The 17,671-nt window shown below is 40.9% G+C and overlaps 1 protein-coding gene across 1 annotated transcript in view; it reads left to right on the forward strand.

Moving 5' to 3' along the window:
• Positions 1-4,255: 4,255 nt before the first annotated feature.
• Positions 4,256-17,671, forward strand: part of TBCE (tubulin folding cofactor E) — a 33,750-nt gene continuing 20,334 nt past the window's right edge. The window contains exons 1-6 of the mRNA XM_005487590.3: positions 4,256-4,380; positions 4,572-4,704; positions 8,490-8,574; positions 15,533-15,721; positions 16,723-16,811; positions 17,495-17,594. Coding sequence (XP_005487647.1) covers positions 4,605-4,704; positions 8,490-8,574; positions 15,533-15,721; positions 16,723-16,811; positions 17,495-17,594 — 563 coding nt within the window. The 5' untranslated portion in view covers positions 4,256-4,380; positions 4,572-4,604. The remainder of the gene's footprint in view (positions 4,381-4,571; positions 4,705-8,489; positions 8,575-15,532; positions 15,722-16,722; positions 16,812-17,494; positions 17,595-17,671) is intronic.

Genomic DNA, 17,671 nt, shown 5'->3' on the forward strand with positions numbered 1-17,671 from the left:
CCAGCCATTGGATGGGACGTTGGTCTTTGCTTTTTCATAGGCTTATGTTTATACATATACCTCATCAATTATGATGAAAATTACATGATTTCAAGACCTTCCTGAGAAGATAGCTTTCTCCTCTGCTTTTGAACTCAGGCTGTTCAGGTACCCACTCAGAGCAACTTTGTATGTATCAGCCAGGTCTTGATGTAAACAACATAGAAATGTTAATGGGAAAAAAAAATGTTGGCTGTTCTTTGTTTCTGCTTTTTTGTTCATTTTGCTAATCTGGCTGCATGTGCTATGGAAATTTCCTATATTAATTTCTGTTTTCCTCAATTATTGTTAAAATGCTAGTAAGGTATAAAAATGTGGGGTTTGTGAGATGGTTTGCATTTCTAATGTAAAAATTGGTTTGAACTTTAATATGCCTTTACCACTGAATTGCATCAGGCTTTTATTCATGTGCAAAGAGCCATGTGGGCATCTGTTGCTCTACTTTGTCTCATCTTCATCATTTTACGTTTCAGGTTGGTATTTACTATGCTCTTTGTATTATTTGCTTAGTACTTCCACTGTAATTCTTCTTTCATCTATATTTCTATTCTGCTGTTAATACCAAGCACACATAATACCATCAAACTCGGTTTTGATCCTGGACAAACATACTAGTCTGGGTCTGCTTTTGAAATGTTGATTCTTGGCTCATAATTTGTCTTCACAAAAGTAATCTAAGATTGATCCAAGATTTTCTGCAATCTTGAAATGCCTGAAACTTTCTTTCCAGGAAGCTGGAGCCTGTAACATCTTATATGACCATAAATTATTTTTGTCTCATGTAGGTTGAGCTACTTTCCTTGCCCTACCTGTTTGCTTTCAAGATCCATTTTGCTTTGGTGGTAATACCTGTTAGGTCTTTTTATGAATGAACTTAACTCACTAGCCCTGAGAGAGGGAAGTTAGTTTTTGTCCAGGTTAATGAATTATCCCACTCAGCAAGAGCCTGATGAATGCCAGAACTGGCAGGTGGACAAAGGCCAAGGAAAGGACTTCAGAATAAGAAAACTCATTTTGGCCTCCTAAGGCTGCCTCATGTAATTTTGCCTTCTTTACAGAATTTATTTGGCTTAGTTAGGAAAAGCTAAAGTGTGTGGTTAGTTTCCCTGAGCATCCCAAATAGACTGAGAGAGATACTTTAGTTAAAAATTATTTATTCTGACAATTATTTATGTAACTTACATATATCATCTAAAGATTTTATTAAAGGTACAGATAAAGGAATGAAACAATGTACTCTGTTTTATTTTTCCTTCTCTTAACAATTTTTCTGTTCTTGAAGTCAGAGAAACATAATTTGCCATGTGCCTGTTTGAGTTGATTGCTACCTCACACTAACACCCTTCCTGAAAAAGTTTTATCACAGCTGAGCATCAGCATTCAACCTTTTTTGCAGCATTTATTTTAAAATTACTTCAAAGGCACCTTGTTGAGGTGTGGCTAGGAATAATCCATGATTCATTAGCTCACTTCAAGCATATAATCTGCAAAACTTCTGATAAAGATGCAGGTTAAACCACATTAACCCTGGTAGTGTTCCTCACCTGTTCCTCACCTATGGAACAAGTACATTCTCAGTTGACCTACTGAAAAGGTATTTACTGATTATCTGTTTAGTACAGCATAGAGAACCATGGCAGGTACACCAAGAAGGCCTAACGTGACACTTCCAGGGAAAGCACTGCACAACCTGACATGAATTTGTGTAGAAGACTAACTCTGAGGTGAAGGGAAATCATAGATAATGATCTGGTTTTGAGCTCCTGGAAAATGCTCTACTCATTGCTGCATGCATTACATGCTGACAGTTAAGCAGCTGCATCATCTCTTGCACACAGTAGGTCATTTTCACTCTCTTCATAATGCTGCAGTTGCTATTTCTAGAGCATAGAGTGTAAGCTACTTAATCACTCAGTAATTACTGAAGTCTCTAGAATGGCAAATGCATACATTTTATTTATGTATTTTGAAATACATAAAACCTCTTTTATTCTCTTGTGATGTGTGTTACTCTACAGAGAACTTCTGTTGGCTGAGGGAGGCATAACCTTTCACTGACTGGAGTTATTAAAACCAGGCTGACACCAAGCCTGTGTGAACAGATTGAAGGGGGAAAAAGGTTTGCAAGGAAAAAAACCCCAAAGTTCTTTAAAAGTAGAATTTCCTGTAATTGCAGAGTTACCATATGAAGCATGGAACTAACTCAAACAGTTTTTCTGTGGTTTTGACTGAAGAACCTATAGCTAACTGCTTTCTTTTGAGGTGGGATGGAATGTACAGGTCAAAGTAAAAGCCATACAGAGGAACTGTCATTGCTACTCACAGAAGGGTAAAAACTGTGCTATAAACCTAATCTCCTACCTTTTACACCAACCAGCCTGAATGTTCAATAAATTCAGAAGCTAAATCCATTTTTACTTACGTGTTTATAAAATGCCGAAGTTGTAATTTACAGTAATGATATGAAAATGTTAAATGGGTCTAGTTTCTTTGGCATTGGGACTGTCCTGTTCCTTGTCAAGCAGATCATGAGCCATGGCTGTTTGTTGATTACAACACTGAAACAAGAAGTACAAAGAAACAGAAAGAACAAGCCGTAAGTTTTGCTATTCTCATTATCATTTTAGAAATAAATTTGACAACATGCATGTAGATTGTGAGAATGGCTGCATCACCTGTCAAGCTAGGGATAAAACAAGGGCAGCTGGGGTCAGAAGGAGCAAAAATATTTTCTTGTTTTCAGTGCCTTTCCTGACAGGCAGTACACAAAGTGGAGGATGCTCCCAGCTTTGACCTTGGGAACAGTGGGGGAGTCAAAAGGAGACCAAGAGGCCTCACTGCTCTCACTTGTACCACTTCCTCGTACCTTCAGCTACATGGCTTGAAACTGGAATAGATCGTTCCAAGAGTGCCCTCTGTGGGAGACGAGTGGGCTTAGGAACCCAGATGAGACAGCAGCCCCACCAAAATGGGGAAGGAGGACTAGGGTATCTATTTTTCCCCCAATTCTATTAGTTGGCCTGAAATAACACACTACCTATGGCAAGGGAGGACTATGAAATAAAGGCACAGAGCTCTTTGCTGGGCTGTTCCCTTTGTGCAAGAGAGTAAAGTGCACCCTCAAAGCCTGTTAATTGAAGATGCAAGCTATCAGCATGCTAAAGAATACACACACTATCCAGATTGTTTTGATTGGAATGTACTAGTGTTACCAAATAACCATATCTCATTTCTGTAGTCAGTATCACAGCCTCAGAGTAAAGAGTACTAATATGCTGCCTGCCAAAAGGACAGACAGATTTCATGTAATGGAGCTGTAGGACTGAAAGAGCTGATGCTGATTATTTACTGTCATTATTGCTCCAGTCTTGGTGGTGCCAACATTCAAATGATATTGTTTGCATTCAGCTGTTATGAGACACTGAACTATGAAACACAAGAGATTTAGAAAGGTGAAAAACATCAATTAGGATACTTTGATTTTTATAAATACAGCTCTTAGATCTTGCCATACCTATCTCTGTCAAATTGAAGAGCTCTTACTCAATTTCTGTTCCTCACCGATTGGTACTAGAACACACTCAGGTCTTTCATTTTTTGCTGTTAATCTTATGCGCAGTGGACATTTCGATTTTCCTGGATTCCCCCCTGGATATTTCCGCCAAATACTGAATGTTGAACTAAATGCAGCAGCAAGTGTAGCAGCGTGCAGAGGAATACAAGCGTGTGGGAGTCCGCCTGGCGCGGGGGTGCTGCGGGGGAGCGCTGCTGCTCGACGACCCGCCCGCGTTCTCCTCAGCTGCTGCTCCGTGAGAGCGCCCCAGCCTTGAGCTACGGACTGGAACCATCTCTTACTCAGTGTCGGTTCACCGGTGCCGCAGGGCTTTGGCCACCCCGTGCTGCTTTACAGCACGACACCACTTCCCCGGGGCCCCTTTCCTCTCTCCTCACCGCCCGCCGCAACTCTGCGGCCACTCCCCGGGAGGCGCAATTCCCGGGGACGGACGGGCACCCGGCACCGCCCCGCGCGCCCGGCTCGCCCAATCAGAGCACCCGCCTCTCACTCCGCGGCATGCTGGGAGCTGTAGTCCGGGGCCTGCAAATCCGCGCGGCGGGGCAATCTCGCTGAACACCATTGCCCAGAAAGCTCCACGGCGGCGACGCCCCGGGCCGATTTGCCCCTGAAGGCGGTGTCTCGAGCAGAGTAGGAGGCGGGGCGGGCCAATAGCGGGCCAGGGCAGGGCTGCGCCGGGGCTCGCGGCCAATCGGAGCCCTCCGAGAGCCGGGAGGGGCGGGGCGGCGGGCGCGGGACGGAAGTGCGGCAGCGGAGCGGCCCCGGCGGTGCGTGAGCGGCGGCCGCGGCCCCGCGCGTGTGGGGCGGGGGCTGAGGGCGGCCCACAGGAGCCGGCTCGGCTCCGGGAGCGGGGAGCGGCACGGGGCGGCGCCGGGCGGCAAAAGTGCAGCTCCAAGTAGATGCGTTGTGAGAGCAGCGGCTTGCGCGCGTGTTAAGGGCGTTCCTCCTGTGCCTGCAGGTCCGGGAGCAGCCCGGTTCCCGCGGCCCCGGAATGGCTGCCGGGCTGCCTCCCGATGCGCTGGGTCGGCGGGTCGCCTGTGGCACCGACTACGGGACTGTGCGCTATGTGGGCAGCGTGTCTCCTACTGCAGGTAACTGCCACACAAGTAATAATCTTCACGTTTTATGGCTGTTCTCATGGTTCTACTCATGTTGTTTTTCATTAAAAAAACCCAACAGCGTCGAGTAAAACGTGGCAATTTACAACTTGATTTTCCTCATTGTTCTTGTGTAAATGTGGTGACTTCTAATCTGCGTGAGGTTTTTAGGTTTTTTTCTTAAAGAAGTCAGAGTTGTCAAAAGGAGTGTAAGAAGAACTTCACAGTCTTTTCCCTGATCTCTGTGCAGACAGTCAGGGAAGGTGAGAGGTAGATCTCCAGACCAGGTGATAACATATTGTGTTGGGTTTGTGTGTCAAGGCTCTGGGAGTGGCAGGGGCTACAGGGGTGGCATCTGCCACCAGAGAAGCTGCCAGAAGCTTTCTCCATGTCCTACAGAGCCGCTGCCAGCCGGCTCCAGGGTGGGCCTGCCACTGGCCAAGGCTGAGCCCGTCAGTAATAGTAGTTGCACCTCGGTGAAACCTTCTTTAAGAAGGGGAAGGAAAAGAGACTCTTTGCACGAAGGTAGCTGTGGCCAGAGAAGAGCTGAGTGAGAATATGTGTGAGGAACAGCCCTGCAGACACAAGGGTCCATGAAGAAGGAGAGGAAAGACATACTCCACACTCTGGACAGGAGATTCCCCTGCAGATCTACTGAGACACACACGCTGTTTCCTGGCAGCCCAGGGGGTCAGCGGGGGTTCAGAGATCCACCTGCTGCCCATGGAGGAGGCACACACAGGTGGATGTCTGAAAGGAAGTGGTGACCACACCAGAGCAGGCTCCTGGTAGACCGGAGAGATAAGCCCTGCTGGAGCAGGTTTCCTGGTGGGTCTTGTGTCCTGGAGTAGCCTTTTCCTGAAGGACTACACCCCAGGAACAAAGGAAGGGGTGTAGTTCCAAAGGAAGCATGCTGTAGCCTGTAGGGAGGAGTTATGTTGCACCATTCCATGGATGACTGTCTTGTATGGGAGGAGCCTGCACTGGAGCAGGGGAAGGACCACCCTCTTTGAGGAGGAAGCAGCAGAAATAAGTTTTGATGAACTGACTGTAACCCCCATTCTCCACCTCTCTGTACCTCTCAGGGGAGGAGGTAGAGCCCAGGAAAAAGTGAGAGCTGAGGTGGGGGTATTTTTAAGATTTGTTTTACTTCTCAGTAGGCTACTCTGATTCTGGTTGATAATGAATTCAGTTGCTTTCCCCAAGTCATGTTTTGCCCGTGACAGTAATCAGTGGGTGATCTCTCCCTGTCCTAATCTCAGCTCATGAGCCTCTTGTTGTGTTTTTTCTCCCCTACTCAGCTAAGGAGGGGAGTGACAGAGTGGCTTTGGGTGGGCACCTGGTATCTAGCCTGGGCCAACCCACTATAGATGTTCAAATTTATGGGAAGATTCCTGATGCTTGGAAGAAGACCAGCCTTGCATACAGTTCTAGAAGAGGCAAGAAGGATGACCAGGAAATGTAGACTCATTAGCCTCACTTCAGTTTTGGGAAAGATGACATAGCATGTTTCCTTGGAATCCACTTCCAAGCCTGCGAAGGACAAGATGGTAGTTGGGAGTATTTGGTACTTGTAAATAAGAAGAAGTTGTGCTTGGTAGATGTAATTACTTTCTACGATGATATGACTGTGAATGTGGATGAAGGGAGTACAAATCAATATTCCTTGACTTCAGTAAGTCTTTGAATAATGTCTTCGTAAAGAATTTTATTTGGAAGCTGAAGAAATACAAGGTTAATGGACTGTTAAATTATTTGAAAGTTGTCAAGTGAAAAAGTAATTAAAGACTTGATATCTGTAATGAGTGAGTACTACCAAAGTAAACGCTGGGGTGTGTATTGTTTCATGTATTCCTCAGTGATTTGGGTGATGAACAGTGTTCAACCTCAAATGGCTGCTGTGATGCAAGGTAGAATTGCAATCCAGCTCAATGTTTATGAACTTGAGGTTTGAACCCAAGAGATTCAAGGAGGATAAATTTCTGCATGTAGTATGGACCAGAAAGTATTAGTGACTCAGAGAGTCTGTTGCAAAGGGCTTGGGAGTGAAGTTGGATACTGTTATGAATATGAGCCAGCAGTGACCCCTGTAACAAGCAGAGATACATGTTGTACTGGGTTACCTTAGAGGGGAGTGATGAGCGTGGCCTGCTAGTTAAAGGAAGCTCTTATCCCTCTCTGGGAATGGGGTTCTTGACAAGGTTACCCTTGGAATAATGTATCTGCTGTGGAGCTATTCCAGTTCGAGAGGGATGCAGGCAAACTTGAGAGGATCTCAGAGGTCTCCTCTTTTGAGGAGTCTTGGAAGGCTACCAGGGTGGTGAAGGGCACTGACCATACACATGTGTTGTGAAGAGGTTGAGGGATCTGGGCTTGGTTAATGTGGTGAAGAGAAGTAAAAGCGCCATCCAATGGCTTCCTGCAGCTGTTTGACAGCTGGGTACAAAGGTGGCAGAGCCAAACTCTCCTTACAAGTGCTAGATTATACAGTAAGGGATGATGGCCACAGCAGGAAAACCTTTCCCATTACCTTGCTACACTACAATGCAGCCCTGGAATATGCTCACCAGATGTGTTGCAATCTTTCTCTCCTCGGAAATTTTCAGGGTCTGGCTAGGTAACAAATTACCCGACTGACTTTTTTAGGGGGAGGAGTAGTGCGATTTCGAAATGGAACAGGAGGAAAAGGATGGCTACCAGGAAAAAGCAGATTGAGAAGGGGAGTCGAGCGGAACCTAGTATTGGAATAAGAATCCCAGTATAACCAGTTAGATTGTGCCTGGGTCAGTGTGACCCTAGCTGCTGAGCCAAAGGCGGCTTCTGTGGTTCTTTACCCCAGAGATACCTTGGCTGCTGGAGATTGCAGCGGGGCACTGGTGCAAGTCCAGGCTTGTCAGGAACTCCGTTTACCTCAGGAGAGAGAGCTTCTGGCGATGGTGAAGAGAAAAGGAGAGGATTCTGCTGGAGGGTTGCCAGATGTTTATTCCATGGTTACAGAGGTCTGAACCAGGGCAACTGCTGCCAACAGAATGGAGGCCGCATGGTCTGATTAACCTTTTAAGCTCCGGGACAGGGGAAGGGGAGGGGACAGGTGAGCTACCAACCAGGTGAAAGGGGCAGGGTCTCAAGGGACTAGGGACACCTATCCAATGTACCCCAGGCCTGAGGGACCAACCACACGACGCCTTGCTGGAATCTTAAGCCTGATTGACAGGACTCACTCAGCAAGGGGGAAGGGAGAGAGGCATAGGCACACCTGGGAAGGGACCCTGAAGTTTAAAACAGGACATTGCAACACACCGCAACAACCTAGGGGGTCGAATCCGCATTCGTATGGGGATAGCTTTTCTGAGTCCGGGCTTGTTTGGGCAAGTCAAAAGTTTAGTGCAGTTAGGAGGATGCTCAGGGTTAGTGATAGGGTTAGTATGAATACGATTATGTTTATTACTCTTCTCTGGGTTTAAACCAGATTTTAAGGATTGGAAGTCGATTGTAATTAATATACTAGAGGAGTAAGATCCTCATCAGTAGATTGAGATATGGAGGAATAATCATACAATGTCTATGAAGTGTCAGTATCAGGCGGCTGCTTCAGATCCGAAGTGGTGGTTCGATGTGAAGTGGTATTTAATTAGGCGTAGGAGACATACTGGTAGAAATGTAGATAATCTCCTGCTTTGACAGAGGTTAGGCTGAGTGAACTCAAAGGTTCTTTCCAGCCGTGCTTTCTATGGATATGATGCTGTAAAATTGAAAAAGTATCAACCATTTTTTTTCAGGAATTTGGCTGGGCGTGGAATGGGATGATCCGGAGAGGGGAAAGCATGATGGCAGCTATGAAGGAACACAGTATTTTACGTGCAGGTGAGTTGGTTCACAGCATTGGCATGTCATGTGTGGCGTTGAGATGCTCATGGGAAAAGGCCCTTTGGCAATTTTTAGGGCAAATGTTTCTGTTATCAGTTGGCCAATATTAAAAAGATCATAATTCTGAGTGCTCTGACCAGCTAACCCATAGATTTTTATTTATCCTGATATTTATCCAGTTACAAGTATTAGGGTATAGTAAATACTTAGAAAATACAAGTCATGTTTTCAGAGGTATGTTATAAAAATGAGACTTTTGGATGTTATTATTATTAGTAGTAGGTTTTAGATTTTTTACTTTAGTTAGGAAATCAGTATTTCCTAGTGACTTTCATTAGGTAATTCTGAACTGAAATATTGGTGCATATTAAGTGTCTCAAATACTGTTTGTATTTGAATTTAAGCTGACTTGCATATATCTTGTTAAGGGAAAATGCCAAGTTCCTGTTAATGATTTGGGTTATATTTGTATCACTAAGGAATTGTAAATATATTCATTAGATTTAGTATATGCAAAACATAGTGCAGCTGTGTGGGGTTTTTAAATATATGCAGGCATTACTTTTAAGTGAAAGGGTTTGAGCACTTAACATGTTTGAAATTGTGGAATACAGGACTCTAAGATGGATATTAACTGCAGCAAGTCATTGATTTCTATGTCAGGACACATGCAACAGCTGCAAGTTTATAAGTTAAATAGTAACTGGATGAGTTCATAGAAGACAGTCATCAATAACTCTTAAATACTAGAGATTGCTAGCTCAGTAAGTTCCTGAGCATGGAAGTGGTGAAGGATGAGAGAACAAAATCTATTCTGCAGAAAAATAAGAAGAAAACACCACCTGTGAGGACTGGATATTTTTTCCTTGTATCCCTAGTATTTAAATAATAATAAAACAAGGCTTGAGGAGGCTAAACACACTTAATACAAGAAAAAAAATCAACATTGCTGGATTTTTTTGTTTCAGCTAAGGAATTGGAAGTGATGGTTTCAGCACAACCAAGTCTTAAATTAATATATTAGTGGAAGTTGCTTCCTAAATGTTTTGAATTTACTTGAAACAGTTTCCAAGCTGAAGCTAGCTATGTTCTGCTGCAGGAGAAAAAAAAAATAGAAGTAATTGGCTGACCATTCCAAATCTCTCTGGACAGAAAAAGCAATTGAACATTTCATGCATGTTTATTCAGAAACTCGATTGCTTTACATTTGTGTGTGTATGATATTTATATATATTTATATATATATATATATATATATTTATATATATATATATATATATGTATGTATGTATATATATGTATATATATATTTATATATATATGATATTATATATATGTGTATAGACTTTTGGGGTTTTAGTAGCCATTAGTGTGCTTCCAGGAGATGAGATCTCAGAAACCTTGATTCTTGATGTAAGAATCAATGTTTTGAGTGAAGCTCAATACCCATAACAAATGTAAATGTTCTGGTCTTCAAACATGTTGTTCTTCAATACCTGTTCTTTGTGCTCTGCTAGTTTCCAATCAGAAGAGGTCCTGCTGGATTCTAAGAAAATACATAGATCCAGCAGCCCACCAAGACAAACAGACATAACTTCCTGTGTGCAGACACATTTGTAGTTCTTCTGTTGACTATTGGGAAAATGTAGGCAAACTTAAGTAAGAAATAGTTACCTTATTTTAGCAAAAGGGTGCTGAAAAACAAAACTGAAAACATCCCCCAAACTCCCACAACTGAAAACATTACCTCTTTACTACTACTGATTAGGAGGGAATAATGTTTCTTTGAAGATGAATATACACATCTGAAAAAAATGCTGTATTTTTCCCCTTATCATAAGTATCCTTTGCCTACAAGGCTACTTTGCTCACTCCTTGAATTCTGATAAGCAGAAGCAGCTGATCAAGTAGCTTGTGCTGTAAACAAATGCAGTGAAAGGACATTTCAAAATTAAGGCAATTTTGAAAATAACTGCTTTAAAAAACACATCTTTCAGAGTGACATTTGAAAATAAGACCATAAGAGGAAAATGAAACTGATTTTGAGATTCTCATTACCAGAGAATCTTCTTTCTTTTCAAGTCCTTACTTGAAACAGTAGGTCTGCTTACTGTTCTATGTGATCTCTATAGTAGATTTTTTGAAAATATGACCTCAACTTTTATGTTTTATAAAAGGCAGTACATTTATCTGCCTCATTATGTGGTGATAATTTAACTTCTTATGAATATGAGTACCAAGGAACAAAACAGCCATGCTTCAAATTATACTGACATCATGAGCATGTTCATCAGCCCAGTATCAGCTAGAAATGGCAATGCACAATCTAGTGGTGGTTTTGTGTTCAGTTTTTCCCTGATAATACGATCTTGTTTCTTAATAACTGAGGAAGCTACTATTTTAGCTGTCAGTTCCAGTAGTGTATAATGTAATTATGTTCTGCAGTCCTTCAAGAGAAATGAGTAAATCAAGCCTTAAAACTGTGTTAAAATTTGTATGCAGCTTTTGAAACATGAGTGTGCTTTCCAATATGTTCTGGTCCCACAGAACCACTGACACATTTGCATGCATGTGTTCCCCTGGGAAATGTGGGTTACAGCACACCCTCCTCCCCTGGTTGTCCTATTCTTGTTGCATGATGATCTGCTTCTTGTTCCAGATTATCTGCTCCATGAAAGATCTGTTCATATTAAATTAGGCTATTTTTTCTTCAAGGATGACACATTCACCTCCAGGAATATCTACCTAGAGAACAAACAACTCTTCACATACAGGAAAGAATATCATTTTAGTGTCCACGAAAAAAAATTATTTCCATTTTGCAAAGGCAGAAAGCATTCCTAAGATTCCTGAGAAGGTTTCAGTTGAGAAGTTTTGTTCATCAGAAACTCGTGCTCTTTGCTGCCAGTAGATCTGTGTTGAAACAAAAGGTTGTCCCAAACATGTTCTGTGCACCAGCAGAACCCCAAGGTGGCATCTAAAGCTGCAGATGTCTGTCTGTCTTTCCTTGTTTTTTGAAAGCCCAGAGTCAAGTTTCATGTCTGTTTAACTAAGGTAAACTTTCAAGAACTTGAAGTACTTGCTCATGCTTGCAAGGCTTCTTCTGTTCAGTCAGGAATTTAATACACCATGGCAGGTTAGTGTTAGATGTCATTTATAAGCATTGTTTGGTGCCACAGCCTCTTTCTAAAACTCGAAGGATTTCCTTTACTGCTGTGTGTAGATTCTTCTAATAGAAGTTTTGTCTGTTGAACACCTTCCCCTAGAGGGAAGAGATCTGTTCAGGTCTGTGTAGAAAAGACATTCATGGATTCAAACAGCTCCACTTTATGACACCTTGTGAGCCTTGTAGTGCATTTGCTGCAGTCATGGTGGTAATTGCCTGGAGTTGATCATTGCAAACAGACTGTACTGGGCAAAGAAGCCCTTTGATCCGTGCTTACTGCCTAGGCTGATAAAGCTGACATCTCTCTCTGTGGCTCACAGCTTCTGCAGTCAGACAGCTCAAGTGTGTAGCTGTTATGATTTATGTACTCCTGCATTTTTCTTCAGTACTGAGAAGTGTGTGTGTGATATTTCCCTAGCATATGAAGAGCCATCATGTACCTGTAATGATGAGCAGTGCCATCACTTTGTTTTACATTAGCAAAGAATTATGCCAAATTTCCTCCTTATTCAGTGGAAGCTGACAGCTAATCTAAATTTTAATGAATATCCTTGAAGCACCCTGGGCATGGCAGCAGATGGGTTGTGTGCTTCAGGCTACTGAATCATGAATAGGAAGTGTCCTAGAAGATGACTTCTGAGATTGGGGTCAACCTTCCTATTTTAAAAGTCAGTAGGAAGTGTCAGTATTAACTAGAGCCAGCCACTTGCCAGAGCCCCACTTGTGCATATTCCACATTTTCTGCTTAAGGAAATTGGGCCATATCTTCTACCACTCTGTTTCCTCACAGTCTTTTGTTCTGGCTGCAAAACAATTTGCATACATGAGAACAAAATCTCTGTTCTCAGACTTCTGAGTGTTCATCTTAAGTCAGGTTGATCAGTAATCCGTAGGTTCTTCCATCTCATAATATGCATGCTGGATGACTCTTTGGATTAGGATTTATCTCTTTAATTCCCAGTTAGGGAGACTGATGGCTAATAGGTGTGTATATGCATTAGTCCATGTGCTGTACATTATTTGTTTGATATGTACATGCAGCTTGTACAGTTCCTATGTCCTAATGTGAAATTTCATACAGGCAGTGTGTTTTAGGGAAAATGAGTTACACTGACCTCTCTCCTTGAATGCACAATAATTTTGCCTGAAAATAGGTTCCTATTGCAGTTTCCTTTCCTGTCTTTTGTGACAGCTCCTAAAAAAGTAGATCAAATAAATAGACTGGAACTGAGAAAGAAGCTTAGGCTTTGGAATGGATTTAAATATACATTAGTTAACTTATAATAGCATGCAGAGTAATGGGAAGTGATAGCAACAGGAGAGAGAAAACCTATCACCTTTTGATCAGGACAAAAAGAGAAGTGTCTTGAGAGATAAATACACTAAAATTTTCAATTTTCCTGTAGCTTTATATGACAGGGGACAGGGTAGCTAGCTAGGTTCCTCTGCTTGTTTTGTTTTGTTTTGTTTTTTTACCTAAGGATAAACTGGTTCTTGCACAGAAAATGAAGAAGGAGATGCCAATAGAAGTGGTGACCTGATAGGACAGAAATGGGCTTAGGAATGGATGTGGTGATGGAGGAACCCAAAGGCCTTGGCTATGACAGGGAGAAATGGCATGACAGGAGGGATGCAGAAGTGAGGTTCTAGATTAGCTCTGGTGAGAGGGTTGAGGAGAGCAGAACTGTTGAGTGTTGAGGGATGGTAATGACAAAATCATGGTGATAGGAAATTGGATAGTTGTTGTCAGAATAAATTGACAGCAGGACCTAGTGTGAAGTACAGATAGACAGGAGTACAGGGATTTTTTCCAGAGCCACAAGCAGAATCCTGTACTATCTGCCATCAGTGAAGCTGTTTGACTTAATTAAATGCAGAAGTGATATATTTGGAGGCAAGAGATGTTCTAGTTCAGGTCATAAAAAGGCAATTTACTGTTTTAAGAAGAGGTATTAAAAAAGAATCACATCATTTTTACTCTTGAGAAAGTTCAATATTTTAATCAGTTAAGTGTTTGCAAGCTATGAAGAATTTCAAAGGAATGGAAGAAATTACTTAAGAGAAGGTTGCTGGATTAAAAATGTATTGAAAATGCTTATCAAACATGAAAAGTTCATACCAGATTTATATTCTTCAGTAATTTGCCTTTCTGCTTCTTTTGTAATCATTGCACTCTAAACATAGTCATTACAAAACTAGACTGAAAATATTTTGAAAGTAAATATTATCAAGTTTCTACCTAGGTCCTTCTTAAGGATATGAGAGTAGAAAGGCTAATAAATGAAACTGGCACAGGAAATTTCCAGCACTGATTTTTTTTTACAAAAATGTGAATACATGGTGCCCAAACTATTCTATCTACTTGTAATAGGTTCATAAGATTTTGGGCCTTTAGTTACTGTTTTTACTGTGAGCATTTTGAACTTTGTAGCACTGGTAGTTTATATTACTGTGTGCTAATTAGACACTTGATGCTCACATGCTGTTTTGAGAAGTTTTATTTACACAAGTGATGTCTTCCTCCTGGTACTTTCCTACCAAAGCCTGTTGTCTTCTCAGCTTGATGGCCGACAGATATTCATAGCTACCAATTTTCTTCCTGATGTTTTCTGGCTGATGCTCCTATCAGAGCCTCACCATTCCCATAGCTTGTCTCTGCTGTTTCTTCCCTGATACTGTGTTTCCTCGCTAACTTTGCTAGAAAATGTCAAAGCAATTGCGTGGTAAGATGCAGGAATGCAACAAAGTTTTTTCAGTGCTCTAGAAAAGCCAAGAAACTGCACTGGACTGACTTAAATATGCATGATTGGTTGGATATTTCTGTTGAATATTCAAAATTGTTACCAAGTTGGTATCAGGATTTTTCGAAGTGCGTGTTTGTATAAGAGTTCTGAGCGCTACAATTTGTATGTTGTGTCATTTGTGTTAATTACTAGTGAATGATGCAAGTCAAATACAATGTAGCATTCACTAGTCTGAGTATTCCTCAGGCTTTGATAAAACTCCAGGCACATTTATTGTATGATTTAGGTAGCTTTGTGTCTATCCTTAGGTAGAAACTTCTTTTTCTGGAGAACCTGACATCATAATGAGTTTGGAAATAGCAGAGCAGTTCTTTTTTGTCACAGACATGTTTTATGAAAAAACCTTTTGCCAGGATCTTTTCTCCTGAGAAGCTGGGAAGCTTCAGCTTCTCCATGTTTTGCTACTTTGGAATGTGATTTGGTGAACTGTTTACCCAGCTTGTGAAATTGTTTTTACTTGATGACCAATGACAGCCACCTGTGTTGAGGCTGTAAGCAGCAATTTTATTATTCATTACATTCCTTTGCTAGCCTTCTGATGAAATCCTTTTCTTCTATTCTTTTTAGTATAGTTTTAATATATAATTTTCTTTTAATATAATATATATCATAAAATAATAATTCAGCCTTCTGAAACATGGAGTCAAGATTCTCATCTCTTCCTTCATCCTGGGGCCCCTGCAAACACCACCACAATTTTTAATAATGGGACTGACACTGTAATTTTGATGTGCAATTTTGATTTTAGGGAGCTGGTGCTCCAGTTCTCATGGTATCTCACTATGTGAACTTCTATCAAGTGCTGTCAAAGATACTCTGAGAGTCTTACCTGGCTCGCTGGGAACAGTGATATTCACAATTAGCCTGTAGAATTGCCTTTGACTGCTTTGGCTCTCAGTACTTCTGTTTAAAGCAGTAATTAATTAGTCAGTGAATGTTAAGATAACAGTTTATATTTCAGCTTTTCCTGACTGCTCTGTTCTAGGCATCCTAAAGGAGGATCGTTCATCCGGCCAAACAAGGCAAATTTTGGCGTAGATTTTCTTACTGCAGTAAAGGATCGGTACGGATTGAATGATGAGCAGGATGTTCAGTGTGGCACAGGGAATACAGTAGTGTTTGGAACAAAGACTGTGGAATTTGTTGGCATGGATTCTGTTGCAGAACAGCAAAGGCAAGTGTCATATATGAAAATCTGAGATACATTATTAGTGATTGATCAGTCAAGTAGTATTTCAACTGTAAGGACTGCCATGCACATTAAATTGTTGTGCCAGACTGCACTGTGGTGGAGACAAGAAATCCTCCAATTGGCTTCCTAATTTACAGGTTTTACAAATACAAACTGGGATTATGTCATGTTTAAGTGCTAACAATCCTCATTCAGGTTTCATAAAGAAGCAGATGATAATATCTGGTGAGAAATGAGTGATAAATTATCATTATGTTGGCAGTCATCATACACATGCGTGGTCTTTTTAAAATAGATGTATTTTAATGTTTTCTTTGTGTTGTACAGTGTTTTGTAGTCTTTGTTTACTCATATCACAAATTAATTTCTAGCCAAGAGAGGAAGACAGAAAGTCACTGTACTGCTAGTGAAGAAGTTTTTCAATCAGTTGATGTCATGTTTATGTACCTAGAAGGATAAGAAAAGCAGTAACTTCATGATGTGTCATAAATTGCAGTTCTAATGGCCCCCAGCAGAAGAGATGTATTAGTTCAGTAGGTGGCAGTCTCCTTCTGAGCTGATATTCCACAACTATTCTCCTTTTCTCCCAGAGCATACTAAGCAGTCAAAAATACTTCTGATAAGTGATACAAAGACTGCCCAAATAACTCTAAACTTCTTGAAAAACATGTTGCAAGAAACCTTTTTAACTCAGAATTTCTAATTAAATTCCAATTCTATATTTAATCTGTTTTACCAACTCTTTATTTCAGTTGGAACTATGGTTCAACCAGACTTATTTTGTAGTAGTGATGTAAAGGCAAAAAATAGAGATGTATCTCTTTTTGAGTGCGAATGACACTGCAGTGTGGTAATCTGCACATTGCTAATTCCCAAGGAGATACACATGAAAAGGATGTTATGGAGTTGTAAAAACCAGGCATTTATGTAACACACCTATTTCTGTTTGAAGATTACCTAACAGAATGTTCTTTCTCACGCAGACAACTGAACAAACTGGTGGATATCTCAGTGCGTGAGTGTGCAGTGAGCCATGCTGGTCAGGAAGAGGAAATCAGCAGAACATGTGCCAGTATCCTTTTCTTGCTGTATTGCATGATGCCATAAATAAAGTACATACTTTAGCATTCCAAATGTTCAAGTCACTGAATGATACTTGTATGCTTTTATTAAAAAAAAAACAAAAAATTAAACCTGAAGTTTATATTTAAAAGTTTAATGTAATGTTAAAAAGTTAAACAGCCAGGCGCCTACAATTTTTGAGAGGAAATGCAAATTATGCATAAAAATAGAAGTGTAGTCATAGGTTGTTATTGTGACTGCAGTTTCAGAAGGCTCCAGCAATGGTTTTTTTAACAATTCCCTAGAATAGAAAACCATATAGAAGTAGAACTGATATGTTCTGTAGACACCAGAGGTTTCCGATATATAACAAATAATGTGTTTAGTACACTGCATGCGGAGGCAGTGTTACAAAACTACAAAGCAGTTTTTATTTGTTAATTTTTAAGGACTTATAAGAGTTCCTGTCAGTATAGAAATTAATCCATTTGAGGATTTGTGTGGTTAAGCTCTTCTATAAAACTATAAGCCATTTCCATATCAGAAATCAAAATAGAATTTGCTGTAACTGAGCAGTACCATCCCTTAGTGTAATCTGTTTCTCTTTGATTCAATACGAAACCCTAATTCTAATTCTGAAAAAAGGAAGTTCAGTTTTGAGATAAGTTTATTTTTCTTAACAAGAAATTTCAGATATGAGGCATATAAACCTATCAAAAAATCTGATATCATCTTGGGAGACAGTAGCAGCTATTGCTTCTCAAGTTCAAAATCTGGAAACACTTAATGTCAGGTATAAATATTCATATTTGGGTTTCTCTTCCTTTGGGATGGGAACAAAAACCAAGAGGCTCAGGATTCAGCTTTCTA

The sequence above is a fragment of the Zonotrichia albicollis genome, chromosome 3 (assembly GCF_047830755.1).
Source record: "Zonotrichia albicollis isolate bZonAlb1 chromosome 3, bZonAlb1.hap1, whole genome shotgun sequence".
Classification (NCBI taxonomy): domain Eukaryota; kingdom Metazoa; phylum Chordata; class Aves; order Passeriformes; family Passerellidae; genus Zonotrichia; species Zonotrichia albicollis.